General features: G+C 54.2%; 2 protein-coding genes across 12 annotated transcripts in view; one reads left to right on the forward strand and one right to left on the reverse strand.

Annotated features, from left to right (window-relative positions):
• The window catches only part of PKD1 (polycystin 1, transient receptor potential channel interacting), a 100,789-nt gene extending 82,024 nt beyond the window's left edge, over nt 1–18,765 (forward strand). For all 3 annotated transcript variants that reach the window (XM_072878692.1, XM_072878693.1, XM_072878694.1), the window contains exons 27-46: nt 105–275; nt 743–886; nt 1,230–1,440; nt 1,817–1,943; nt 2,848–2,964; nt 3,381–3,430; nt 3,607–3,809; nt 4,418–4,523; nt 5,224–5,342; nt 6,489–6,691; nt 7,051–7,245; nt 8,035–8,174; nt 9,180–9,307; nt 9,669–9,837; nt 10,574–10,699; nt 10,867–11,041; nt 11,684–11,971; nt 12,459–12,593; nt 12,932–13,246; nt 13,645–18,765. In XM_072878692.1, coding sequence (XP_072734793.1) covers nt 105–275; nt 743–886; nt 1,230–1,440; nt 1,817–1,943; nt 2,848–2,964; nt 3,381–3,430; nt 3,607–3,809; nt 4,418–4,523; nt 5,224–5,342; nt 6,489–6,691; nt 7,051–7,245; nt 8,035–8,174; nt 9,180–9,307; nt 9,669–9,837; nt 10,574–10,699; nt 10,867–11,041; nt 11,684–11,971; nt 12,459–12,593; nt 12,932–13,246; nt 13,645–14,271 — 3,749 coding nt within the window. In that variant the 3' untranslated portion in view covers nt 14,272–18,765. The remainder of the gene's footprint in view (nt 1–104; nt 276–742; nt 887–1,229; nt 1,441–1,816; nt 1,944–2,847; nt 2,965–3,380; nt 3,431–3,606; nt 3,810–4,417; nt 4,524–5,223; nt 5,343–6,488; nt 6,692–7,050; nt 7,246–8,034; nt 8,175–9,179; nt 9,308–9,668; nt 9,838–10,573; nt 10,700–10,866; nt 11,042–11,683; nt 11,972–12,458; nt 12,594–12,931; nt 13,247–13,644) is intronic.
• A 591-nt stretch (nt 18,766–19,356) lies between these two features.
• The window catches only part of TSC2 (TSC complex subunit 2), a 35,930-nt gene continuing 29,849 nt past the window's right edge, over nt 19,357–25,437 (reverse strand). For all 9 annotated transcript variants that reach the window (XM_072877988.1, XM_072877987.1, XM_072877992.1 and 6 more), the window contains 7 exons: nt 24,471–24,557; nt 24,052–24,238; nt 22,793–22,932; nt 22,502–22,580; nt 21,696–21,787; nt 21,323–21,421; nt 19,357–20,951 (listed from right to left, as the gene is read on the reverse strand). In XM_072877988.1, coding sequence (XP_072734089.1) covers nt 20,784–20,951; nt 21,323–21,421; nt 21,696–21,787; nt 22,502–22,580; nt 22,793–22,932; nt 24,052–24,238; nt 24,471–24,557 — 852 coding nt within the window. In that variant the 3' untranslated portion in view covers nt 19,357–20,783. The remainder of the gene's footprint in view (nt 20,952–21,322; nt 21,422–21,695; nt 21,788–22,501; nt 22,581–22,792; nt 22,933–24,051; nt 24,239–24,470; nt 24,558–25,437) is intronic.

Consider the following 25,437-nt stretch of genomic DNA (forward strand, 5'->3'; position numbering starts at 1 on the left):
AAGGGCCACTGCATCTGGTACCAGGTCACTGGCAGGAAGGCAGGGCTGGGGAATGGCTCCACCTTGGGTGGACTTCCCTAACTGAGCCCCGTTAACTCTACCAGGTACCACGGCCCATGTGGGGATCGCCCTGTATGGTGTAGACAATAAAAGTGGTCACAGACATCTGGATGGAGAAAACGCCTTCCACCGCAACAGCCTCGATGTGTTTCAGATCGCAACGGAGCGGAGCCTGGGGAGCATCTGGCGCATCCGCATTTGGCACGACAATAAAGGTGAGACGTGAGCGGGTGTGCGGGCCTGAGGCAGCCATCACACGTCCCAGGTCAGAACCAGGCTCTGCTCTGCCTGGTACCTGGGCCAGGAGAGAGGTACCTGGGCCTTCAGTCTGGACTAACCCTGATGGGAGACCATGGTGACCCACTGGCTTGGGGGAAGATTGCTGGGGGGGGGGCGTGGAGTCTCCATCATGGGGAAGTCTGCAGACTGGTGAGCTGTAATCCCGTACACAGACGATGCAACGTGCTGTGACAGTGTCTGTAAATGGCCGTACAGCCTAGGAGGTGACCTGGCTATGCCAAGCCTTTCTCCTGGGGACTGTGCAATTCCCACCGATGAAGATAGAGTCACAGGGTAACCGCTGCTGTCCCACTGAGGGACTCTTGTGTTGCCCTCTCGGCTTTGCAGGTCCACGCAGGAAATGTCTGCCATGAAACACATTTCTTCATCTCTTAACTTCTAGGACTCAGCCCCTCTTGGTACCTGCAGCACGTCATAGTCCGGGACCTGCAGAGCAGCAAGAGCTACTTCTTCCTGGTGAATGACTGGCTGTCGGTGGAGAGTGAAGAGAACAATGGCATGGTGGAGAAGGAGGTTTATGCTGCCAGTGAGTGCTCAGCCCCTGGGGCGTGGGGCTGGGATGGCTGAGCAGCATGGCAGTTCTCATTGCGTTGAGGAAGGGCTCGCAGCAGGAGACTGCAGAGAGACCACAGAGCCTGCACACTGGCTCTTCCTCACTGCATTGATGCCTTGAGCAGCCAAGTGCTCTGCTGGGTCCTTTGTGCTAGAGGACAAGGCATGGCAAGGACCCAGCTGTGCAGGAGGGACCATATAGATGCAGTGTGGATGCTTCCTTGAATATCAGTCTGCAAGGAGGGACCGCGGCGGGCCCAGCCGGGTCCCCTCTGCAGTGCAGCTGGCCCTGAGAGTCTCTCTCTTTTTGTGCTCAGGTGAGACGGAGCTGAGGAGCTTCTCCCGGATCTTCATAGCAGAGTTGCAGCGAGGTTTCTTTGAGAAGCACGTCTGGCTGTCCATGTGGGACCGCCCGCCTCGCAGCCGCTTCACCCGTGTCCAGAGAGCCACCTGCTGCTCCCTCCTCATCTTCCTCTTCCTCTGTGCCAATGCTGTGTGGTACGGCGTGGTGGGGAACGTACACCTCAGGTGCGCTGCGCTGTGTCCCTTGGTGCTCTGGCCAGTCCCTTACCTCCTCAGGGCCCCTCCTGCGCTTCCCATTACATAGGGCGGGACAGACCTTACGTCTGCTGGGAATAGGTGCCTTGCTTGTGGCCTTGAGTCTGCCCTTCCCATTCCAAAGAGTCTGGGACCAAGGCATGGATGATGGATGACCAAGGACAACCTGATCAGCTTTCCCCCTTGCCTGGTTTTGCTGTGTCATCTGCTAGCAGAGCCCATGCTCATTTCTTTCTCTGCACATCTGAAATGCCAGGTTGTGCAATTTTGTCTCGCTCCTTGCTTAGCTGGCAACCCTGAGTGCTCCTGCTAACACCGGTCTCTGATCTCTCTTGATTCTCTCCAGCAATGGGGCCGTTTCCAACCTGATCCCTGTTAATGTGGACACAGTGGCCGTGGGTCTGGTGTCCAGCGTGGTGGTCTACCCTCTCTACCTGGTCATTTTATTTCTCTTCCGGATGGCTCGTGGCAAGGTAATGAGAAGTAGTTGCAGGCTGCCCATATAGGTGTGATGCCACCAGGTTGGCTCATCTGAGGCTAGATTCTGCCCTTTGTGGTACATCACTTCTCCAGCTAGTCTCTGCACTTTCCCAGTTGTGCCTCTGTGCTGCCCTGCACCGTGGCCAGACCCTTGCCCTTAGCAAGTCTCTGCCTCCCTCTTGAGCTGGGAGCAGCCCCTGACCTTAGAGGGACAGATCACTGCCTGGATTCTGACAATGCCCAGACAGAGACCAAAAGGGCAGATTTTAAAAGCTGTTTAGGCACTTACTCCTTCTTGATTTTGATATGTGATAGGTACCCAAATGCCATTTAAAGGTATGACTCTTTGCTGCATTGGCAGGAGCTTGAGAGATGCTCAGTGGAGCATTGCTAATGGAACGCCTACCCTGGGTACAAATTCAGCTGTGTGAGCAGAGCTGTGGTTAGGCAGCTGTGAAAGGATTAGCTGGGGATTTAATGACTGGTTAGACACAATTAGCAGCCCCATTAAGTACTGCAGCCAGCTGCTCAGTGACTGATGAGCAGCAAATGTGTTGGATATTTCTTGTTCCTGTAAGCACTCCCTGCTTTGCAGGAGGTTGCAAACTCATGTGGCTTCCTGGGAACTTGTACCTGGGACAGCCTAGATGGCACTGGGCTGTGGTACATGTGGGTACAAGTGCCCAAGGTGCCTGGCAGGCAGTGGAGGACGTGCACGTGCCTGTTCTCAGCCCCGCTGGGCAGGTCTGGGATCCCCCGGCCCTGCCTGCACAAGCGTGGAGCTCCCCAGCAGATTAGGGAGCTGATGGGAGCCACTGAGCAGCAGGGCTCGGAGCCACCATGACATTGTCACCTCCATCCCTCCCTTTTCTGCTCAAGCCTTCCTGTCTCCTGCAGGTCTCCATCAACCACACCCTGACTCACTCAGACCAGCAGTCCTTGGAGATCGACAACTACCTGGACTCCTCAATCCTCGACAGCTCCTTCCCCACCTTCCCTGGGCTCCGGGCAGAGGTAACCTGCTTCCCACCCAAAAGCTGGACAGGCTGCACGGGTCTGTGTGCTCCCCTGCACGGACACGGCATCCATCCACAGCCGTCAGTGCAAGAACTGATGCACTCAAGTGCCTCTGGCAAATACCGGTGATGGGGGAGAGCCACAGCCCTTCATCTCTCACCTGCACCTCTGCCCAGGCCAGCCGCAGGTACTGAGCACAAGCTGTCTCCAGCTACTGCTCTGTGTCTGTGAGCGTGGATCTTCCCAGCGTGCCTGGGTGTTATCTCTGGAGGAGAGCAGGCTCCTGGAGGTGTGGACCCAGGGCTAATAGCAGCTCAGGCTCCAGCTTTCCACTGACCCCTGCTAACAGCCCACTGTTTTAACCTGGCACAAACCAGTGTCATGTGCCTGAAATGCCTCCGCTTCCTCCACAGGCCTTCTCTGAGCAAACCAAAACAGATCTGTTCTTGGAGGACTCCAAAAGGTAAGTAGGTTTCTGGGGATGGAGCAAGTAGGACTTTAGTGTAGTTTTCTGCTTTGGGGTTGTGCTCCCACAGCTGTTCCCTTCTAGACAGTCCTGTGCACTACCACAGTTGCTTTTCTCATGCTTCCCATTCCCCACACATACCTAACTGCACCCATTCCTCTGTTTTCCCACAGCCTCGTGCGGTGGCCCTCCAGCGAGGCCCTGCTCAGCTGGCCAGACCTCCTCAGTGACCCCTCCATCATGGGCAACACCATCCAGAAGCTGAAGAGAGGCCGGGCCAGCCGCCACCTTGGACTTGAGGCCCCATTGGCAACTGAGGAGGACAGCTTGTCGCTTGGCGTTCACCAGGGACAGCCTCGATATTTCTCTGCCTCAGGTGGGTGTGTGAGTAGTGTTGCTCTGTGCCAGGGTTTGAATGTCCCAGGGAAGTGCAGGAGGAGCAATCTGGTCCTTAGGAGCCTGGGCTCAGCTCTGGAGAAGGCGGGATAGCAGAGCCTGCCACCATCACCACTGGCTTCAATTTGAAGGGCAGAGGAGGAGGGTCGTATTTTCTTAATGGGGATTTCAGTCTGGGAAAGCAGAAATCCTGATGTGGATCAGTCTGAAGTGAATGGTCACCATACTGCCAGCAGACCAGGAGCAAGGAGAGATGTGTTCCCATGGGATCTGAATGTTGCAAGCAGCCAGCACTTCTTCACTGCTTGCAAGGCCACAGTGTGTCTCTGAACTCTGTAAATGGCTGGAGAAGAACTTGGCCTCCTATACCAGCAGTTTCATGCTAGGCTCCATAGCCAAGCTGGGGACAGACAGGAGCTAGAAGACAGGGAGGAGGGGAGGGCTGTCCCGTGGAGCAGGACCTCACCCTGGCCCTCCTCCTCCCCAGCTCCACAAATGTGTCTGAGCTCGAGCGGTGCAGAACCACCCCAGGTACAGTGCTGTGTGCTGTGCTCCTGCCAGTGCTGTTTGCATGCTCTCTTTCCCCAGATGAGGATCTGATCCGGCAGATCCTGGCAGATGGAGCTAGCGGCATCTCCCACTCCCAGGACCTAGGGCCATACACGAGGGCTGAAACAGATCTGATCTCAGGCCTGTAAGTATTCAGGGAGCAGAGTTCCCCCAGACAAGGCAGCCGAGCCAGTGCCTCCTTGTCCCTTGCCCTCCCACCCAGCTCCGCAGCGGCTGGTGGCACCCAGCCACAGAGGGCTGAGCTGAGCTGGGCTCCGTGACATTGCAGACACCTGGGGCAGCCTTGTCACAAGTCACTATGTTCTTGCTGGCCGTGATTCCTGCAGCCCCTGCAGCCAGAGCTCCAGGAGGGCACTGGTGCCCTTCCAGGAGCCACGTGGAATATCCCCTTAAAGCCCCAGCTGAAGATGTGTCTCCAGAGCTTTGTGGACTGCTGACAAAGTGCCGGGACATGGGTTCGCTTCATGGCACTGACGGGAGGGAGAAGGGGGGTTGAATCTCTGTTGTGTTATTGTGCCCAGAGCACCCTGCTTTGGGACCCTGACCACCACCCAGCCGGGCCGGCAGCTCACCGCTGGGTAGCCAGTGCAAAGCGGCAGATCAAGGGAGGGGAAAGACTTTCAGCCCTCCTCCCCGCGATGCAGAGCAGAGTGTCTGCGTGCCTCGGCAGCCTGGGCCTGCTGCTCTGGAAGGAAGCCCTTCTAACTGGGCTGGGGCTGCTGCACTGGTGTTAGCGCTGGAGTTCAGTCCACCTCGGTGCCAGCCTGCTTACCGCAGAGCCAGCAGTGGCATGGCTCACCAATATCACCCCTTTGCCTTGGCAGGTCCAGCGTGTTCGGGGAGAAGGTGGAGACTGTCATGATGCAGAAGCTGAACGACAAAGGCCAGAGCATGGCAGCTCCTCCCAGGGAAGTGAGCAGATCAGCCAAGTCGACGTGGACAGGTACCAGGGCTGCGGGGCTGTGCCAGCATCAGGGCGGGGAGGGTGGGGATGTGCAGGAAGAGGGGCCGTCGCACACAGCAGCATTTGGGAGGCACGGGCGGGTAAATGGAAAAGGAGCCTTAGGAAAGGCTGCTCCCCTGCTTGGGATATATTTGCTATTTCCTGCCAGCTCCTCTTGGAGCCTGAATCTCAGTAAGCCCTGGGCCACCACTTGGGCTGTGACAGTCCCTACTGTGCACCCTAGGGAAGCTCTGCTCATTGCTTCCCCAGTTACTCTGCTCTCTGCAGCCCTCTGCAGCCCTCAGTCCCTTCATCCATCCAGCGTGAGAGAGTGAGAGTCTCTATACATAGCCAGAGGGGAAAGGGAGTCAAATGCCAAGGAAAGTTCAAATCAACAAACAAAGCAAAGAGAAGAGATGCTTCCTACTGGGTCATGCAACGCGACAGCCGGCCAGCTGGGCTTGCACAAGGCAGGGAACAAGCTGTCAGGCCCCGCAAGGGCTGGGGGGTGATAAATGCCCGGGTGCCCTACGGAGAAGCTCAGCATCAGTTCTCTTAGCATGAGCTCTTGGCTTCCCGAGGCACAGCCTCCCTGGGGCAGGCTGCAGCATGGAAAATTGGACGCAGCGGCAATCCTCGGGTCTGTTAAAATCCATCATTTCGTCTTGGCTGATGAATGGTTGTAGTATCTTTATGCAGGCATTGATTTGCATGGGTGGGTGAAAGAAGCTGTGCCGAGCGAGCCCCGGGGCAGGGTGGCTTGGCAGTCTGAGGGCGGCCAGAGCAACAAATCTGTGTGGCTTTTCATGGGTTTGACAGCAGCACCTCCAGCCAGGCTGGGCATGCCCAGTGTCCTGGGGCTCTGAGAGAAAGTAGGGAACCCATCCTGCTACCCAAATCAGGATCCCGTCTCCTTCTCCTGCCCACCCTGTTGTCTGCAAATGGGAGGCTGCTCTTCTGAGGCTGGCTGTGTTCGTGTGCTGTCCATGCTGCTGCTTAGCGGGAGACGTCTGGGATAATCCCTCCAAACTCACCCAGGACTGGTGGCGAGCTCTCTGCTGGGATGAGTGGTGTGCTCAGCCCTTCCTGTGCCCGTTGGGAACCTTTTGCGGTAACATTTCCGCTTCTTTTCCCTCCTCCTTCCAGTTGCAGACCAAACGTTCAGGAAGCGCTTGCTGCCACCCTGGTGCTCCTATCTGGCTCATGGTATCAGTCTCCTCCTCTTCGCCACCTCCACGGGCGTCTCCGTGTGGATCGGGGTGGGCTTTTCCTCCAGCGTCGCCCTCATGTGGCTCATCTCAGGGATATTCAGCTTTCTGGCATCCTTCTTGGTCTGGGAGCCCCTGAAGGTGAGGATAACATGAGTACACAAGCACGTATCTGTGTCCAGTGCTGTGTCATGTGTATGTATTAGCTGTAATTAACAACTTGTCCAGATACTAATCAACTCCTACTGGACGCTGCGTGGATTGAATACTCTCTCCCATCTGCGTGTCCCTGCAGGAGGGGAAGGGTGTGCACGCGAGCAGCAGTAGGACAGGCAGGGCTGGTGGCAATTTGTTTTAGAGGTCGTCTAGCTGCTCCAAGAGAGTGCTTGGCAGCTGTGCCCTGCTCGCTGTCTGTGCTGAAAGGCCCACAGGAGCTGCTGCCCACGGCGGTTCTGGCGGCACAGCTCTCTGCAGGCTCACGACACTGCTTGTCTCCCCAGGTTCTGCTGGAAGCCCTCTATTTCTCACTGGTTGCCAAGCGCTTGCACCCAGAGGAAGACGATACCTTAGTGGAGCATCCGTTTGTTGAGCATGTTTCTGAGAAGATCAGCAAAGTCCGACCCCCACAGGGGTTTGCCCTTTTCCAGGCCAAGGAAGAGGCCAGGAAGGTCAAACTGCTACACAGGATGCTGAAGGTAAGACATCTCCTGATGCCTGTGGTGCCTAGGGCAGAGGCAGAGTGCTGGCTCCGGGAGCTGAGATACATCCTTGTGTGGGTCCTCCCAATCCAGCTGTGATCTCCTGAGCTACTAGGTGCATGTCTCCAGTTTCTGCCTCAGTTTCCCTGTCTGTAAAAGACTGGCAGTGACGTTCATCTTCTCTGTGAAGCTCTGAGATCTGAGGTGGCTGGAAAGCAGAACTGTAAGGGGGCGGATTTGGAGCAGCTGGTGTGTTTGACTGTAATTCAGGTGTTTGAGGTTAGGGCAAGGTTTGCAGTGTGGAGTAGACACCAACTTGCACAAGAAGATTCATTAGTTGAGTCTTGTGAAACACATAACTTCCCATCTAGGAGCAGAAGTTTTGATCTCTTTGTAGGTCATTTAGTACCAATCCTCCACACTTGTGCTGGGAATACACCGCTGCTTTAATGGAGTCAAGTTATTTCCCGTTAAAGGATGGAACCCCCCATAACTATCGTATAAGCTGAGCTGCCAGCGTATAGGAGCTCGTGCAGCGAGGTTGTGCAATGCACATCAACTGAAGTGTGTGGTGCCAGGCTGGCCGTTTTGAACAAAGAATATTGTCATGAGCCTGTGGTTTGGGTTTCATTTAGCTGCTTCCCATACGGAAGAAGAAAGAAAAGCGTGCTCTGGGTCCTGATCCTGCTGCATAGCAGTCAGTGGAAAGCACTGACTTGCTGCAGGATTGGGAACCAACCCCACCCCGTGCTTGGGTGCAATCCCTTTCTGCTCTCTGCTTGCCAGAATTTCCTCATCTACATGATGTTCTTGCTGGTGATCCTGCTCACCAACTACGGAGACGCCTCCCGCAACAGCAGGGCCTTCCTCTTGCAGAGCTCCATCAAGCAGCAGTTGGGCAGCAACGAATTCCTCCGCATCAAGAGGTAACTGCGAAGTCCCTGGGGATGGGGAGGAACGAGATGTCGCTTTATATCAGAGAAGCTGTGCAGGGCTGCAGCGAGGAGTTGGGGAGCAGGCTGGAGCGTGGCGTGGCAGTGAGCAGGTCCCTTTTTGTCCCTGTGGTTCTGCTTCTCCCCTGGAGAACAGAGGGGCCTGCGGGGATTGAGAGCTTTAATTTCTTTGAATTTTAATTATTTCCACAGTGGGAAGGGACTGTGTGAATTACAGATGTTTATCTTTCTGTATCTGGTCAAAAGGACAGAAGTTTGCTCTGTCTCCAAACTTTACAACTCGTACGGTTTAGTCATAAACAGGGTCACGAGAACCCAAAATAACTTCTCGTATAAATACAGAGTCCTTCCCTTCCTTGCTCTGCACGTATAGTTTAACTAGATTAAATTTTCCCAGCTGAGTTTCCACACCACTGCAAGCTCCGACGGCCCAGACTGACATCGGAACGGCTGCCTGGGATTAACGGCGTCTTTGCACACCCGTCTCACTGCAGACCCCTTGATTTTTCTGTGCAAATAGACGTGGCTTATCCGTGCCATGCAAAGTCACAGAAGCTTTGATTCACCACAGTATGAATCAGGAACAATTCCAGTGAACTCGGTGGAGTTTCTGGGGTGAAAGTGGTGTAAAGGGGGAGAGCAGAGCAGAATCTGGTCCTAAATATCATCCCTTTTCCACTGCGCTGCCCCAGACCCACTGGTCTGGTCCTCATCCAGGTGCCAAGTGGCTTCAATCACCTTTAGGTCTTGCATGTCCGATAACCCTTCTCCTGACCCCAGCCCAGCTCTTGGGGTGGATGGAAATGCTGCCTCTGCCTGCTAGCCAGGCACCCGGCAGGAGAGCAGCCCAGGTTAGCTCTCCAAAACTCAGTGCCCCCCTCCAGGTGAACCGCAGATGGTCAGGGGTGAGACATGCAGAGACTGCCCTCGCAGAGCTGCCGCGGGAGCTCTGCCGCTCACGCCTTTTCCCTGTTGCAGGTCGGATCAGTTCTGGGTCTGGATGTCGCAGGTCTTCCTCCCTTACCTCTACAACAACCGGTCGGGTCAGGAGAGCTACAGCACCACGCTGGGGACAGCCCGGCTGCGCCAGCTCAGGCTGCAGGAAGGTAGGTGGGCAAGGGCCCGTGGCTCTGCTGTCACGGGGTGGGTGGTGACATTCCTGGAGGGATGAAATGGCTGGGGCTGAATGAAGCAAGGCAGAGGTTACAGAGGCAGGTTTTTCTTTGCAGCGTGTATATTAGTGTGCCTCTGGTTCTGCTGCCTCCAGAGGTGAAACGAACTGGGGCGGTCGCTTGTGAGGATTTACACTAAGGCGAGAGGTTGACTTGATTTTTGGAGGTGTGACTGAGGACATGGCGGGGGCTTGGGAAGAAGGGAGCTGCTGAGTGTGGAAGGTCAGCTGTGTGCCCCGGCACTGTTTGGCTGCGTTGGGCTCCCCATGGGATGACAGCGTTGGTCTCATTCCAGACGAGTGCCAGCGCAGCGCCCAGGACGTCCTCCATGGTGTGGGCACGGCTGCCGGGAGGAACTGCACCGACTCGCACAGCTTTTCTACCGCTGACTACGCAGCTGGCTGGGAAAGGGCGGCCATGAACGTGACGGCTGCGTGGTCCTACTCGCCACCCGACCTGACGGGGTAAGGAGCTGCCCAGCCTGCACCTATACCCCCCGCTCCGTCTGCCAAAGACGTGGCATCCTTACAGTTGATTTGGTGCCCTGGGTGGTTCCCAGCCCTCGCCTCAGTGAGGCTGACTGCAGCCCCTGAGCCTGGCAAAGTCCAAATAAACACAGAAATGCCGAAGGCCTTCCCTGAACTCATCCACGCTGGCAGTGTGAATGGTGGGAGGCGTGTAGCTGCCGCTCACCCAGCTTCCCTGGAGATGTGCATGTCGCCTTGAGCTGTCTGAACGGCAGCGTAGTGCTGTTCTCGGGGGCCCGGGGGCAGAGGGTTCAACTCTCCAGCTTCAAGGGCAGAGACAAGCTGCAGAACAAGGTAACGCAGCCACCCACAGAGACCACAGAGCAGCGCTAGCTTTCTGTTAAAGTGAGTTATGGGAGATTGGCCTTTACCAGCATACTGGCATTAAATCATTTTGGTTTCTGCTCTGGTTTGTTCGTGGATGCGTCTGTCTTGAAGTCTGGGGCACCACAGGGCTTGGGGCTGTTCTGAGGTTGGGAACACTGAGGTGGGTCAATGCACTTCTGTAACTTGTCTTGTGAAATAAATAACGAGGCAGCTGTTGCCCTTGGATGTGCAGCACAGGGGTCAGGGTCTGCATCTGCACGCTTGCTCCTGGCCTGCCGTGTAGGAGAGCATATCAGCGTCTGCTCTGTCCTTCAGCTCTCACCCCATGGCTCCTCTTCCTCGGCAGGGTCTGGTACTGGGGTTACATCTCTTTCTACGATAGCAGCGGTTACGTCCAGGAGCTGGGGGCTTCGCTAGAGGAAAGCAGGGCTCAGCTGAATTTCCTTCAGAAGCACACTTGGATCGACAACATGTAAGTGTGGCAGGGGTGAAGGAAATGTTCTGCTGTCACCCAGGTTTTTAAGGGGTGCTGCTGGAGTGTCACGGGGGTAGAGGATCTGTGATCCTACAAAACAGCAGCACCAAAGCCCAGAGCTGGTGTCGTCCCAGTGCCCTGAGCTGCTCTCCTCCCCTCCACAGGAGCCGGGCAGTCTTTGTGGAGCTGATGCAGTATAACCCCAGCGTGGACCTGCATGCTGCCGTCACCCTCCAGCTGGAGTTCCTGGGGGCTGGCCAGGCCATCGCCGCTGTCACCATCAGCCCCTTCCCGCTGCTGCGGCTCAGCGGGGGTGTCACGCTGCAGCTTCTCATGATGGTCAGTGTGTTACTTCCCCTCTGCACTCCTTGTCCCTCCCAGTCACTGCACAGAGGGCTCTGGGGACCCATTGCCTGGGCTTGCGGAAGCGCAGCCTTGGTCACTGTGGACTAAAGCTCCCCTCCCTGAGGCCACTTGTCCCCATGCCTGTCACCACTCCGCTTCCAGGCCTGGATAGCACAAAGAAAACATCCCTGGCACCACTGAGGGGAAGGAGATTCCTCCTGTCTGGCAGCGTTTGTTGGTCTTGTCTCAGCTTTTTGCTTCCTTGAACTCATGCCTGTCACTGTGGAAACTTGAGGCTTTTGTTCTTCTGTCCTCAGCGGGGACATCAGCCAGCTGAGCCATGTCCCCAGAGACCCTGCCTGGGCCAGGGTTCAGTGGAAGCAGAGCCCTCTTCCCCTGGGTGCTGCCACCCGCCGTAACTGAATTGGATGTGCTTTGGGGAGCTTCACTGCTAGGGCAGGAGGGAGCGAGGAAGGCATGGCAGGACTTGGGGGCGTGCTCTGGCTGTAGGCTGGCAGACCTCAGCCTAGTACCTGGGGCTTTTGCTGTCCTGGGGTGCTGCAGGGTCCCCCGGTGCAGCGCAGCAGTCAAGCGTTGCCCTCTCCTTCCCTGGTAACCTCTCCATTCCTCCCCTAGGTCTTCCTCATGATGTTTGTGGTCTACTTTGTGGTGTCTGAGTCGCTGTCCATCAAGAAGGAAGGCAGAGCCTACTTCACGCTATGGGGCAACTACGGCCAGTGGGTCTTCATCCTCCTCACCACTTGCACCGTGGTGGTGCACCTCAGCCAAGCCACCCTTGCTGACCAGCAGTGGCTCAAGTACCTCAACAACCGCAAGGGTTTCACCAACTTCTACCAAGTGGCCTTTCTCAACACCGTCTTCAGCACCTTGGCTGCGTCCCTCCTCTTCCTCCTGACTGTGCAGGTATGGAGAGGGTTGGGTGGGAGCAGCGCATGGGCAGGGATGCGTGCTTTGGTCCCACTGTGCCAGCTCGTCATCCATGCACAGTCCCACGGCAGGGGCAGCAAAGGGTCCTGAAGTAAAAACAGATGCAAGACTGTGGTCCTGCTGTGCCAGGCACTGATCAAACGCAACGGGGCCGCTGCCACGTCCAGACTCTACTGCGGGACAGAGGTGGTGGGCAGTGATGCCACACGCATCTCTGCTGTAGCACTTTGGGTCCCTAAAGCCTCTGGGCCCTCCGTTCCCTTGGGGAATTCAGCCGAGCGTGGCTGATGGGATGATTTTGTCTGCAAGGAGCCCGTTGGCTAGCATGTCCTCTGCTCTGCCAGAGTTTGCATTTCTCAGACTTGTAGAGGTGTTTGAAAGACCCTTCCCTGAGCTGGAAGGATCTCGCAGCAGCCTCTGTGATGGGCCCGTGTTGTAACACCATCCTCTCTCTTGGTCCTAGGCTGCCCAGCAGCTGCGTTTTGTCAGGCAGTGGTCCGCGTTTGGGAAAACCTTTCAGAAGTCCGCGAAGGAGCTGACCGCTGCGGGGCTGGCGTTCGCCATCCTCATCCTGGCCTACGCTCAGCTCGGCTTCCTGGTAACTACCTGCTGTCCCCGCCTCGCCTTGCAGAGCAGCTGGCTTCCAGCAAGGGCTGCCCGGGGTCGCGTTGGCCCTTGTCCCACGCCATGACTGGGAGCGAAGCCCAGCGGGCCCGCCGGGTGCTCCAGTGCCCAGCCTGCGCAGGGTGCTCTTGGCTGCCACGGGCCAGGCGGCTTTGGCCAGGGGCTGTGTCTGTGGCCTGTCCCTGTCACAGCCAATTTGTGGGCCGCTCCTCAGGGCTCATGCTTTGTAAGACGGGGTAGTGAGTATCGGGGGTCAGGGGAACATTTTGCCACTGATGCCTTCTCATTACATCTCCGATGTCCCCTTTGCAGCTCTTCTCCTCCTCCTCAGAGTCCTTCCGCAGTGTCGGCAGCAGCCTCCTGCTGCTCTTTGCCATGCTGCGGGGCAGCGTGAACCTCCGCCCCTGCCTGCCCGAGTCCTCAGGCCTCTACTACCTGTTCTGCACCAGCTACATCATCCTGGAGGTGTGGATTGTGCTGAGGCTGTTCACCGTGGTGCTCATCTACAGCTACCGGGAAATGCACTTTGAGCTGTACCGCCCTGCCTTCGAGCCCCAGGACTACGAGATGGTGGAGCTCTTCGTGCGCAGGCTGAAAATGTGGATGGGCTTCAGCAAAGCCAAGGAGGTGAGTGCAGCCTGGGAGACTCCGTGGAGAAGGGGCCCGGCAGCAGGCTGCAGACGTTTGCAGAGAATCAACGTCCACCATCCTTAGCCTCTGGCTACTTCCCACTGCTGCTCACAGTCAGGTTGCTCTGGCAGGTGAGGGCTGGAGCAGTGGCTGTTCCTGGAGGCCCAAGAGCTGGGTTAGCAATGGGGCGTTGTAGGGGCATCTGCTGCCAGTTCTCAGTCCCACAGTTCCTTGTGTTTTTATCTGGGATCTGTCCCCGGGTCCATGCCGTGTCCTGGCCCACCAGGAGTGGCTGGGAGCAGCCCTGGGGCTGTTTGGAGCGGGACACAGCGCCCACAGTTCCCACGTACCAGCTCCTGAAATAACTCTGCCCCTGCTCCCCTCTTCTCTTCCAGTTCCGGCACAAGGTGAGGTTCGAAGGGATGGAGCCGCTGCCGTCCCGAGACTCCAGTGACTCCAAGTCCTTTCGGGGCCCCACTCCCAGCGCTGCCTCTGACAGCTCCAGGGCCTCCACCTCCTCCAGCCAGCTGGATGGGCTGAGCCTTGTGCTGAGCACCCGGGACAGCCTGGAAGTGGACGCTGACATCCAGCGCCTCCTTTCCCTCTTTGAGATGCTGCTCGCCCAATTTGACCGGGTCAACCAGGTGACAGAGGACGTGTACCGCATCGAGCACCAGCTGGAGGGCTCTCAGAGCCGCCGCTCCAGGAGGAGGTACACCCAGACGTCGGAGGATGTCCTGAGCAGGTACTGTGCAGGCAGCACGGAGCAGGGGCCCTCACCCGAGACCTCCTCCGACATGGACCTGCAGCCGTCGCGGGACGCCCCGCTGTCCCCCCACTCTCCTGCCGCCCCACCAGGCAGCAGGGGCTCTGTGCCCAGCCGGCTCCTTCGAGCTAGCAGAGGCATCAGCGTGGCGGCTTCCGTGCTGCCCCCACACAAACCCTATGCCGCTGTGGCTCCGGCGGTGAAGAAGAAACGGCCTCTCCGGGCCAAGAACAGGGTGCACCCCACTGTCAAGTAACAGGCGGCGTGCTGGGCGTCGCGGGGAGCAATGCCCTCGGAGGGCAGAGAGCGCCTGGGAAGGGGTTTGCGAAGGGTGGGCTGTGCCTGCCGTGCAGACCTGGAGCCTCAGGAGCTGCCGCTTCTGATAGCTCCCGCCGTGGCGGCTGTGCCTGCCGGGGCGCACGGGGCCGCTGCCTGCAACGTGGCTGCCACAGCCGCCATCCTCCACGGACCTGACCGTCCGCACCGATGGGCTGACCTTCCTACTGGTGGTTTCCAGCATTAAGGGTTGGTTGGAGAAGGCTGAGCCTTTCCCTCGGGGACAGCTGGGGAAGGCTGCGCGGGGTACGGTCAGCGCGCAGAAAATCCCTGTTGGGGTAGGGCAGTATTAAAAAGTCGTCTCTTTTGTTAAATGGCCCCCTCTGCAAACAGCCTGCCTACGGCGACTGTCACAAGGACACTTTACTGGGGACTGGCACAGGGTGACCGGGACAAAGCTCACCTCCCTTCCCCGCTGGCTGTGCCGGATGGAAAGAGGAGAGCCCCAGGCCTTGAAGGTTTGAACTGAGTCTTGGATTTTTGTCGACCAGACACACTGTGGAGGAAAGCTACAGGTTTCGAGAAGATATTTAACCCATCTTTTTTTTTTTTTTTTTTTAAGCATAAATATATATAGATATAGATAAATGATATCTACACCCAGATCAGTTAATTTCCAGTATTGGCTACTTTTATTCTCCAGAAATTGGTACTATTATGTGTATTTAAAGAAATCCCATATTTAAAACAAATGACATTGCAAGCTGCAGCGAGCTGCCAGCCCTGCTACCCGGCCAGGCTCGGAGGGGACAATGAGCAGCAGCTCAGCCCGAGGGGTGTGGAGACCTCGGGCTGCTTTCAGCCGTCTCTGAGCGTGGGGTTGCCAACGTGCTGGCTTCGCTGCGGTCCCCACCCGCCCCCTGCCCGCCAGCGCTCGCCCCGGTGGCCCACGGGGTGCGGGCGCTGCTGCCTGCTTGGCTTTTCTAATCCAAGGAATGTATTGACGTAAGTATATGTATTTTTTTGGTTTACTTGTTCGTATTTCTGCCCAGCACTTTAAACAATGCTTTCCTCGGCTAACAATGACACATGCGATCTAACAAGAACGGGATAATATATCACAAAAGCAGTATTTTTTTTGTTTGTTTGTTTAAATCATAAACTGAAATGAGCGAGCGCTGATGAGGTGAACGCAGCCCCCAGCACGCCCCAGCCTGAGGCAGCCGTGCCGGTACCTCCGGGCATCTTCCCTACGAGAAGCACAAAGGTGCCAGGGGAGGCAGGCGAAGCCCTAAGGGAGCTTTTGTCGGGGTCCTTCCAGCCCCGGCACCCCGCGGTTCCCCAGGACTCGCCGTGCACTGGGCTACAGCTGGCCTGTGCTCGCCGTGCCCGGCTGGGGAGGGGCTGGGCCGCGGGGCACCCCCTGCTCGCAGCACAGGGGTGCTGAGCAGCGGCTGAAGCCTCCCCAGGGCCTGCGTTCACGTCATCATCACCATTTCACGTTATGTATATTGTAAGTAATTTATATGGTGGTGTTTTTTTTTTTAATGTATATATTTTTGTATGTTTGCTATATTTTCATAGCATCGGTAATGTGTTTGAAACATGTAGATAGGAGACAGAATACTATTGTCAGAGTTATTTAAAGGATGTATTAAGTGCTTCTTCCTGGGAATGTCCCGTGTATATAAAGTATTCGGTGTCTGTGTGCATGTGGTGCGTGTGCTCTCCTCCCAGCTGAGGTTCGGCCGGGCTGGCTCTGGGCCAGTCCCTGCAGGTGGAGCGGAGCGTGGCAGGGGACGGGCAGCCCCGCGGTGTGCTAGTTGGTGTGTTCCCAAACCTGCTCCGTGCTTTGGAAATGTCAGAAAGAGGCTTGGAGGGAAGCCCTGGGCAGCGAGACCAGGCGGGCAGCGCGCCTCGGCTTAGACTGCATCTTTGCCTCTGCTGGTGGTCCGGGAAGCATCCTTCCCGTGCCCCTGGCAGGGGAGAGCTTTCTGGGCAGAGAGAGGGGTCTTCTCAGACGCTTCCATTGCCAATGGCATCACCTCCCAGCTCCCAGCACTTCTGCCACGCTGCGTTAGATACTTTTAAAGAAGATTTCATTCCAGCTGTCCATGGGCTTCCTTGGCTCCAGGCACCTGCCCACGTCCCTTACGGGTGACTGAAGGAGGACGCAGGAGGACGCTGGGGTGCTCTTGGTGATGGCTTTAGGATTGCTGTAAGTTACCTTTGAAAAACTCAGTTACTATGAAGGAAAGGTTGCAGAAGGATGTGGGCAGGAGAAAACGAGCGTGCTGTAGCTTGAAGATCACTTAAAGTGAGATGGTTGTTGGTCACCACAGAGGTTGTTGAATGAGCAGATTGCGCAGAGGGATGTAAGAGTGCAGAGGGGGGAAAACTAAAACTGGTAACCACAAAGCTCTCATAATGGGAAGGAACAGGCAGGTAGAAGAGGAGATGACCAAGGAGTGCCTAGAGTTCGGTAGCAGCCGTTGGAGATGGAGGATTCCAGCTTGGAGGCAGCAGGTGCCTGGAGCAGGTAGAACCAGCAGCGAGGTCTGCAGAGCCCAGGGGAGCCCAGGGACGGGGCCCAGTGCTGGCGGTAGTAAGCTTTGTGCGTGGTGCAGAAGTGATTTGTTACTCCTTTTACAAAGAGCTCCATCTTCCCCAGAACTCTTCTGGTATATAAAACTGGTTTTCCAGTCAAAGATCTAACACTATTGGCCTTGTAATTTTTGGTTCCTTTTACTTAACCAAGCGGCACAGCCACCAGGCTCAACGCTGGTAGATGCCCACGGCTCGCTCTTGGTGACAGGTACGGTGCTGGTGCGAGTGCCTGCAAGCCGTGTCCAAAAACCCCTAAGGCAGTAAAAGGAGCAGCTGTGAGATGTACCAGAATCCCTGGGGTGTGGCACTGCAGCTCCGGTAACGGCACTGGGCACACGTCCGCAGTCGCATCCAGCTGCTAAGCTCACTGCCCCTCGGGTGCGTCCTCCCTGGGGCTGGGAAGGACGTGGTTATAAAGCAAAAGCCCTAAGCACAGGCCCTGGGTGAAACTCAGGAACTCTGTTCTACTCCTGTCCTTAAAGCCAAAGTTTCTGACTCTTTGGCCATGCCTCAAAAGAAAAGGCACTGGAGGAGTATTTACTTGCATGAATGGCAACTACCCACAAAGACAAAAGCAGGTTGCTCGTCTTCTACCACCCCAGGCATTTTTTGGCCAGCAGAGAGATGGAAAAAGGAGGGTTAGCGTAGGAAAGCACTCGCTGGCAGGTGCTGCTGGGTGGGCCACCAGCTCCTACGCTCCTTTGGGTTCTTACCTGGGAGATCTCCTAAGCACAGCCCCACCAGAACGGCCACTTTTCACCTCCAGCTCTGCCCCGGCCGCACCCGCGCAGCCCTTCCCTGCCGCCGTGGAGCAACATGCCCGGACCCAGGCAGGAGCGTTCAGTGAGTAAAATGAACCAAGCAGGTCTTGGAAATCTCTTGCGTCTTCAAGACCCAAAACGTTCCTTTCAAGAACCAACAGTTCCCTTCTCAGCCCCCCCCACCCCCACAGCTTGAGTATGGTCCTTTAAAAGAGGTTGGTGATTGATAGGAGTTAAGCGCAGGAAGGAGACGGAGGCAAGAGGCAGGGGCAAGCAGGGACGCGACTGCTCAGAACAGCCGTTAATAAGCTAACGGGAGGCGAGCGAGCGGGTGGAACAAGGATGCTCCCCCAGTGAAGCGTCAGGATTTTTGTTCCCAAGTGCCTGTTTCTTACCAAGCTTGCTCTGCGTGTGTGTGAGTGTGACTTGATGCGTGTGACTTACGAAGTGCTTCTACTCAAAGAGGAGCAGAACCAGGATAAGACAACTGCCCTACTTCTTTCCTTCACTTGAAGTACGGAGAGCAGCTCTGGAACCCACAGTTGTTTCTTGAAAAGCCAAACACCTCCGCGAGGGCCCACGTGCGTGGTGGGCACCCCTGACAGCTTTCAAGCAATCACAGTTCTCACCGCAGCATTTATTTGTACAAACTATAGCAACACTGACAGGGTTCCTTCACTGTCCCAGCTAAGGTACCGCGTATACATGCGCTTAGCTGCAGCCGGAGTTACTAGTCATGGAGTTAGACCCTCGACAGCAATAAACTTGACTTGCAGCCCTAGCCAATAAATACTCCTGAATGTATATTTCTGTGTTTGTAGTCACCGAGATATGGTTTCTTATTTATTGTCTTAAGTCTCACAGAGATGCAACAGTATCAAGCTGCTTAAATAAAAACCCCCTATCCATTAGTTTAAAAGGGAGAGGGAGGGACTTATATAAGTGCTTTTTTTTAAAAAGAAAAAAAAAAGAACAGATGATTGTGACCAATATGCCAACTGTTACTGTCTGGTCAGCATTTCACTGCAAACAAAAATATCGTATTTTGTAACTGTGGGGATGTTTCTTAAAAAATGACAAGGTCAAATAAAAGATGACTGCTACGACCTGGCTCTGGTGCTTCTGTTACGCTCACTCCAGGCCACTCACCGCTACCAGCGAGAGCTCAGCAAAGGCACAGGCGCAAAGCAGCGCTAGCCAGAGCTAGTCCAGAGCCGTTCCTCCCCACCCCGCTGTCATTCTCTTTGTGACCGGAATTTTAATTAAGGTCTCCTGCACAATACAAGACACTTTCCTAAATCAGCCAGCTGACGAGGGCAGCTCTGGGCTGGAATCAGCGACGCCAGCTTGTCAGTGAAGGGGCTGCGCTCAATGTCAAGGAGACCCACCCAAGGCAGAGTATGGCACAAGGGCTCGCTCGGCCCCAGGCTGCCACTGCACAAACACCCCCGAGGGCAAGCGAGCTGCCCTGGCTCACCTGCGGTGGGAAACACTGACAGAAACCCCCCCCCCCCGCTGCTGCAGAGGTGACCTGAAGCTGAACCAGGGCGAATACCCCTGGTACAGGGGCTGGAACACAGCCAGGTATCGCACCATGTCCAGCACGGCTGGTGGTTACTGAAATATGAGCGATAGGGATCGGAAACCTGAAAGGGGAAAGGAGGAAGGAATTGACATCATTACGAAACGCAGTTTGAATCTTCCCAGGCCAGCAAGAACACACTGACCATACAAATACTTTATTTCCTTCACGACTTAGAAACACTCAGAACACAACATACACTTAGAGTTCCCAAACAGCCCTGCACAAGCTAGTAGCATCACTTTTGTCCTTTCGCCTGTCACTTCACAGTTCCGTCTGCAGATTGCACTTGTCTTCATCTCCATTGCAAGGGCGCTGCTGTTACCGTTACCAAAAAGCCACACTTCCCCTTTACTGACAAAGCAGGAGATAAAGTACTCACAGTATAGTCCAGCTTACATGGTTTCTCCCAGTTTGGTAGTGTAGTGTCTGGTGCCCATCTCACCACAAGATGGGCTACATAATCCCATTCCACCTGTACACGCGTGCACTGAAGGGACCGCTTGTAACCGCTTCAACAGCCAAGGTCCCAGGAGGAGAGACTGTCACTATGCGTTAGTGCAACAGGCAAAACTCGCTCGGCGATGATGCCCCGAGACATGTCAACAGTCTTTCGAAAAGGGGTTTACCGGGTGCACTGAGAAGGACAAGAGTTATCCCCAGCATCACTGCAACCAGTGGAAATTCTGCAGCTGAACCTAGAAGCCAGGTCTGGCCTCTGGCTAAATCCTTGCGGTCGGCCCGGTGGGTCAGACTGTTCATCACAGGTCATTCGTGGCCCAGCTCTCTGCCATTCTGCTGTGCCGCGAGTGGCATCCACCTCCCTGTTCTGTGTTACTTCTGGTAGCAAAATCGTTTCTGCTGAATGAAGGAGCGTTCGCTGTGAATCTCTCAAAATGGAGACAAATGCTTGGGAATTTAAGCAGCATGTTTGGCAGCTCACTTGAGAACCCAAATTAACTCTTATCAGAGCTGGCAGCAGAACAAGTCTGAGAGCCTGAAGAGGTCAAGTGTTGAGAGGCACCGAGGCCTGGAGAGGAGCTGGGATTCCAGGGCGCTTCAAAACAGTGACTGGCTTTTCCGTACTTCGTACTTCATTCCCAATAAAGGTGTAAAAATTCCCACAGTTCCTACACCTTCCAACTATGTGATGAAGTGCAGAGTATCATACCTTGCCTGCTCCCACCAGGCACTGGTGTGGAAGGATTCCAAAGAAAGGTTCTGCAAGAAAGCTCCCATCAGAGATGGAAGCCTTGAAATAGCTCAAACCAAATAAAAACAAAACACGTAGAGTTGGTCCTCTCTTGGAGCATCTGCTGGGGATACAGTGTCCTCATCAGCCAACAGCGGCAGGCTGAGACAGTGACACACTCAAGCCTCCCGGTACGGTTCAATGCTGAGTCCACATGCAAGCAGCACAGCCGCACTGCGCCTGCCAAACCCTACTCCTCTATGTCCACGCAGCCGCATGGAGTCAGCACGCAGGTAAAACGCTTTCGCTGCCTCGTCCGTCCCAGAACAGACACACCGACCTGCTGGGATCTACACGAACTCTGTGAAATCGTCCACCGAGGAGATGAGCCGCTTCCTCTGTCCAGTCTCGTAGGTGGGTGGAGGGTCCTGAGGGATCTGGGGAGGGGGCTTTGTCGGAGCAGATGGGTGCATCTGCAGGGGAAGGCCAGGAGTCTGGTACTGGGTTTCTTCACGTAGCTGAAAGTCAAACGAGAACAGATGAGCTCCATTCTCTGAAACTCTTTCCTCTCCCGCTTTGGGCAGGGCAGGACAGGTTACTCAGGACAGCTTGTCCTACCAGTCCTAGCACGGTGCCAAGTGGGTGCAGGTCTGTGTCCAGATACCAGGGTCCCCAAGCCCCTTGCCACCAGGGAAGCTGTTCGGAAGCTCACAAGTCCAGACCTACATCGCTACACTTGTCATTCCCACAAGACCTGGATTCTGACCTTCATACACGTATTCCTCCTCCTATTCAGCAAGTTTTGGTAGCTATTTTATGTGCCTTCTTTGTAATAAGACTCTACGGTAGAGCCCAGTTCTAAACACTAAGAACAGACAGTGTTACTTACCCGGTGCCTTAGCCTCTTGATATGACGAAGCCTTGCAATCCATTTGGATGGATAAGTGTCAGTAGGGTTTGATCGACTATGATGAACCTGGGAAGCCATCTAATTTGGGAAGGGTGGGGAGAAGCAGGGAAAGAGAGGAAGCACATTAACATAAACAAGCCAATAAAATTAATACAGCATTTCAGTTTGACAGCAACTGAAATACAGCCCTAAGTTATAACTGTTTACGTGCTAACTGACTTAAAGGTTGACAGCAATAACTGAAGCAAAGAACTTACTTGCTCTAGCAAGCCCTACTCATTTGCTTGGACGATGGTGATGGACCAAAACACCAGCTAAAAGACAAAGGCTCAGGGAGCTCAGGGGTACTCACGTTAGCGTGCAAGGCCATCTGACGGGCTACAAACGGCAGGTTCTTATCGGAGATGATCTTAGCGACACTCGTGTCTACAAGACCCTCCATGTCTTCGTTTTAAAGGAAGAAGAAAAGAATTCTTGTAAGACAGTGAAGAACAAACCAAAGGTTGCCAGTAACTAAATAGGTAAGTAATATAAACCTGAGGAATTGCATCACAGAATCTCAGAAGTTCCCATTGAGCTCTCCAGCTCCAACTGTAACAGAACTTGCACTGCAACTTAACACAACTGGCTCTCAAATTCTGGCTGCTCCATAACGGGTTGAGGAGAGCCTGCTGGGCTCCTTATCACATGAACCAAAGCGTGAGCGAAAAACACCCCAGAAGTGCCCTTTGGGAAGAGGAAAGCAAAGGTCCCTGCAGATCACTGCACCAGCACTGCTGAACTCGCACGGAGCCGTGACCAGTTCCCAAGTAGCAGGTCCTGCAGTGCTGGGAAGGACAGCAGAGGCCAAACCACAGGGACCTCCACCTCACATCGCCTCCAGTGCTCCCAAGGAATTGTTGGAGGGACCCGCTCTACTCTGCTGGCACTTTGTCTTAAGCGTGAAGATAGTATGAGGGGTACAATGGGAAGATACGTCTTCTCTTGGGGAAGATACACGAACAGGACATATCCAGACATAACTGGGCAGCAAGTTGGTTTCAGAGAGTTTCTCCTGGGCGTTTTTACTTTTGAAACCCAACACCACTGCAAAGCGAAGGCAGTTATTGCACCACCAATGCAGGAAAGACTGAGAACAAAGGCTGGAGGGACTCCTACCTTTCCGACACTGCAGCGTCACCAGGTTACAGTCGTAGTCAAGCGGTGTGATGATTACGTGCACAAAATTGAACTGACCCTAATGAGGAAACAGGAACATCGTCATATACATTTTACTGGCAGCCATCATGATTCTTGTGAATGCCATGAACTAGCCATGTGAACCCACCAAGGCAAATAACCTCCACTCATGATCTCAACACTGTTTGTTAAGATAACACACATCAGATTAAGGTTTGACAAACAGCCACATGCCTGCTTTATAACACACCCACAAGTAAAATCTTGTACCTTTATTGTTCCCAGTTTAAAGTCTTCTCCAGAATCATTGTAAACGATAGAAACAAAATCATTCCCAAGGTGCCTTTTCTTGTCACAGCGATATTTATCCAAATCCTTTGTGGGCATCAGAGTAGCAATGTGGAAAATGGCTGAAGGGAAACAGAAAAATCCTTAGGCTGGCCTGAGAAAGCAGTGCTGCAAGCAGCAATGGTCAACATGCAGCACTTGTCTGGAAGACAAAGTACTACCAGCACTGCAATAATAAAAACAATAAGTTGTGTTCCCTAGGCAGGTTTGTCCCTGTTTGTGACAGCTGAATCCAGTCCCTCTGGACTGCTCCAGTGGTACCTGGAGCACAGAGCGCACTGGCCAGCGAAAAGGCAGCCCCTAAAAATTGGCAAGAGCAGAGCTTTCAGGTACTGCCCTGCACAGTCTTCTCTAGCACCAGGCTCAGCAAAGTGAATTAAGGGCCTGGCTTTCAGCACGTGCCTGACGTATACTGGAATAAGCGTTCTCATCATGCTGGGGTAGCTATCAATCTGTTCACAGGAAATGAAGAGGGGACTGGAGAAGCACTTCTGGGTTTTTTTTCCACGGCCACAGTAGCCTGGCGAGTAGAATCTGGTTTGAGGAGGAAGAGTTAATAGCTTAAACCAGGATTTCCCCTAACTGAGCTCTGCACAGCACCAGGGCCACAGTGAGTAACCTGCAGCTGCTCTGCTGAAACGGACTAAGTACGATGACTGGGATGCAGAGAGCTGTACAAAAAAATTTGGGAAGGTCATCATAGCTTGTTGGATCCTGGATGATATCTGCACTGCTCGGTGCTGCAGGAGCTGGGTAACGCTGCCGTTCGATTAGCGATGACCACAGTAATGACAACCCTCCTGCTTTCAATACTGTTCTTCAGAGAAACGATTAGCAGAGTTTTGACATGCATGCACTACTCTCAATTAACAGCCTTCACAGCAGCTCAAGAACAAACAGCTTATTCTACAAATCTCTACACCAAACCATATCAACCTTTAATAGAGCAGACACTTTTAAAGGTAAGTGGTGTGATTTTCTTTTTCTTAAATAAGGCAGGTATGCACCTCTCCCAAGCTTTAACACATGGCTTGCAGAGATACCAGAGGAGAACGGGAGGAGAGCAGAGCCCCAGGTCATCTTTACTACATCCCTGGAAAGGAAACAGTTTGTACAAGGCAGGTCAGTCTTAAGATGAGAAGAGACCATCCTTCCACTTCCAACTTCTGGAGCCACCTTACCTTGCATAATGTCATCGTGCCAACAGTAGGTAAACTGTCCATCCTCCCCACACACATCCAGGCCACCAAGGTAAATTTTATCTGGCTGACAGTCTTTGAGCTCAATGAGCTTCCCTAACCCAGTCAGGAACTCTGTATAGCGATAGGATCCGTGTTCATTTGACAGAATTGCAATTTCGTTGTTGCTCTAGGAAATAAGAACATGGGAGTGCCACACTGAATGCTAAGAGCACTCAATCAGCATGAGTTATTAACCTCCTAGAAGGGCTTCACGCAGGCACTGATTTTTAGTGCAAGAAACTACGGAAAAGCAAGGCTGTCCTGCAGGAGCAGGACGAATCTCACAGCTGGAGTAGTGGTGCCTGGCCTTCTGTTGAGATGTAAGCGTTAAAGGATTAATGCATCCGCACACAACTCACCTGGCCTTCTCCAACGTAGAGCACTGCAATCTTGTGTGTGTCGTAGGAAGGAATTTGATCCAGGAGCTGCACCGATCTTTCAAACGTCTACAATCAAAACATCGGTCACATCTTTAAAAACTTATCTCCACACACCCACTGTCAGGACAATGACAGCACAATGACAGCACAATGTAAGCACAGATCCCGGACCTTCACTTGTGTCTTCCTTGATGAATGCTGCCCTACTCTGTTCTGCAAGGCACAGTGCATCATCAGCCCAAGGTACAGAGCAGTGCTATATGGCATCTGTCACCACACTTCCTTGGTTTTATACTTCAGATGAGATTAATTGGGCAAAATCCACGGGTTAGATGCACTTGCCGTGACAAATTGCATCGTATCTTCATTTAAGCTCCAGGCATGAAAAATTATCATGTCTCTTGCTCTGAAGAACATTTTTAGCACAAGGCATCACCTCATCTCACCTAGGCTCCCTACTGCCTGACCACCCAAACCTAAAGTGAGGGGACACCATCAGCAGGAGGTCTGTGGTGCTCAGTTCACAAGAACCCCATTCCAGCACTACTTCTCCAGAAAGTTTATGACTAATTTCTCATATGACCACAGAAAGCTTCTTGGCCACTCCCAAATATACGGAGGGCTGACAGGTTTGTCTAGTGGCCTTCTGCCAATATCACCTAATGCTCAGTTTTCAGCCTGCACTCCTCCTACCAGCGAAAACCAAAACTCCACAAATCATCCTGCCTTCTGGCTGGGATTCTGAAACAGCACCAGCAAAATCTCCCAATATCTCAAATTCAATCCAGAGCCATGAAGCGGGAGCCACCAGGACTGCGGCACAGAAAATCTCCCGTCTGTAGCACTGTTGGTAGGAAACACCTGTAAATCGCACCATCTGAGCTGGACATTCATTACTATCATTTATCTTAAAAAAAAGTAATGAGTTTAGAAAAATTAACTACAA

Source organism: Ciconia boyciana, chromosome 13 (genome assembly GCF_034638445.1).
Source record: "Ciconia boyciana chromosome 13, ASM3463844v1, whole genome shotgun sequence".
Classification (NCBI taxonomy): domain Eukaryota; kingdom Metazoa; phylum Chordata; class Aves; order Ciconiiformes; family Ciconiidae; genus Ciconia; species Ciconia boyciana.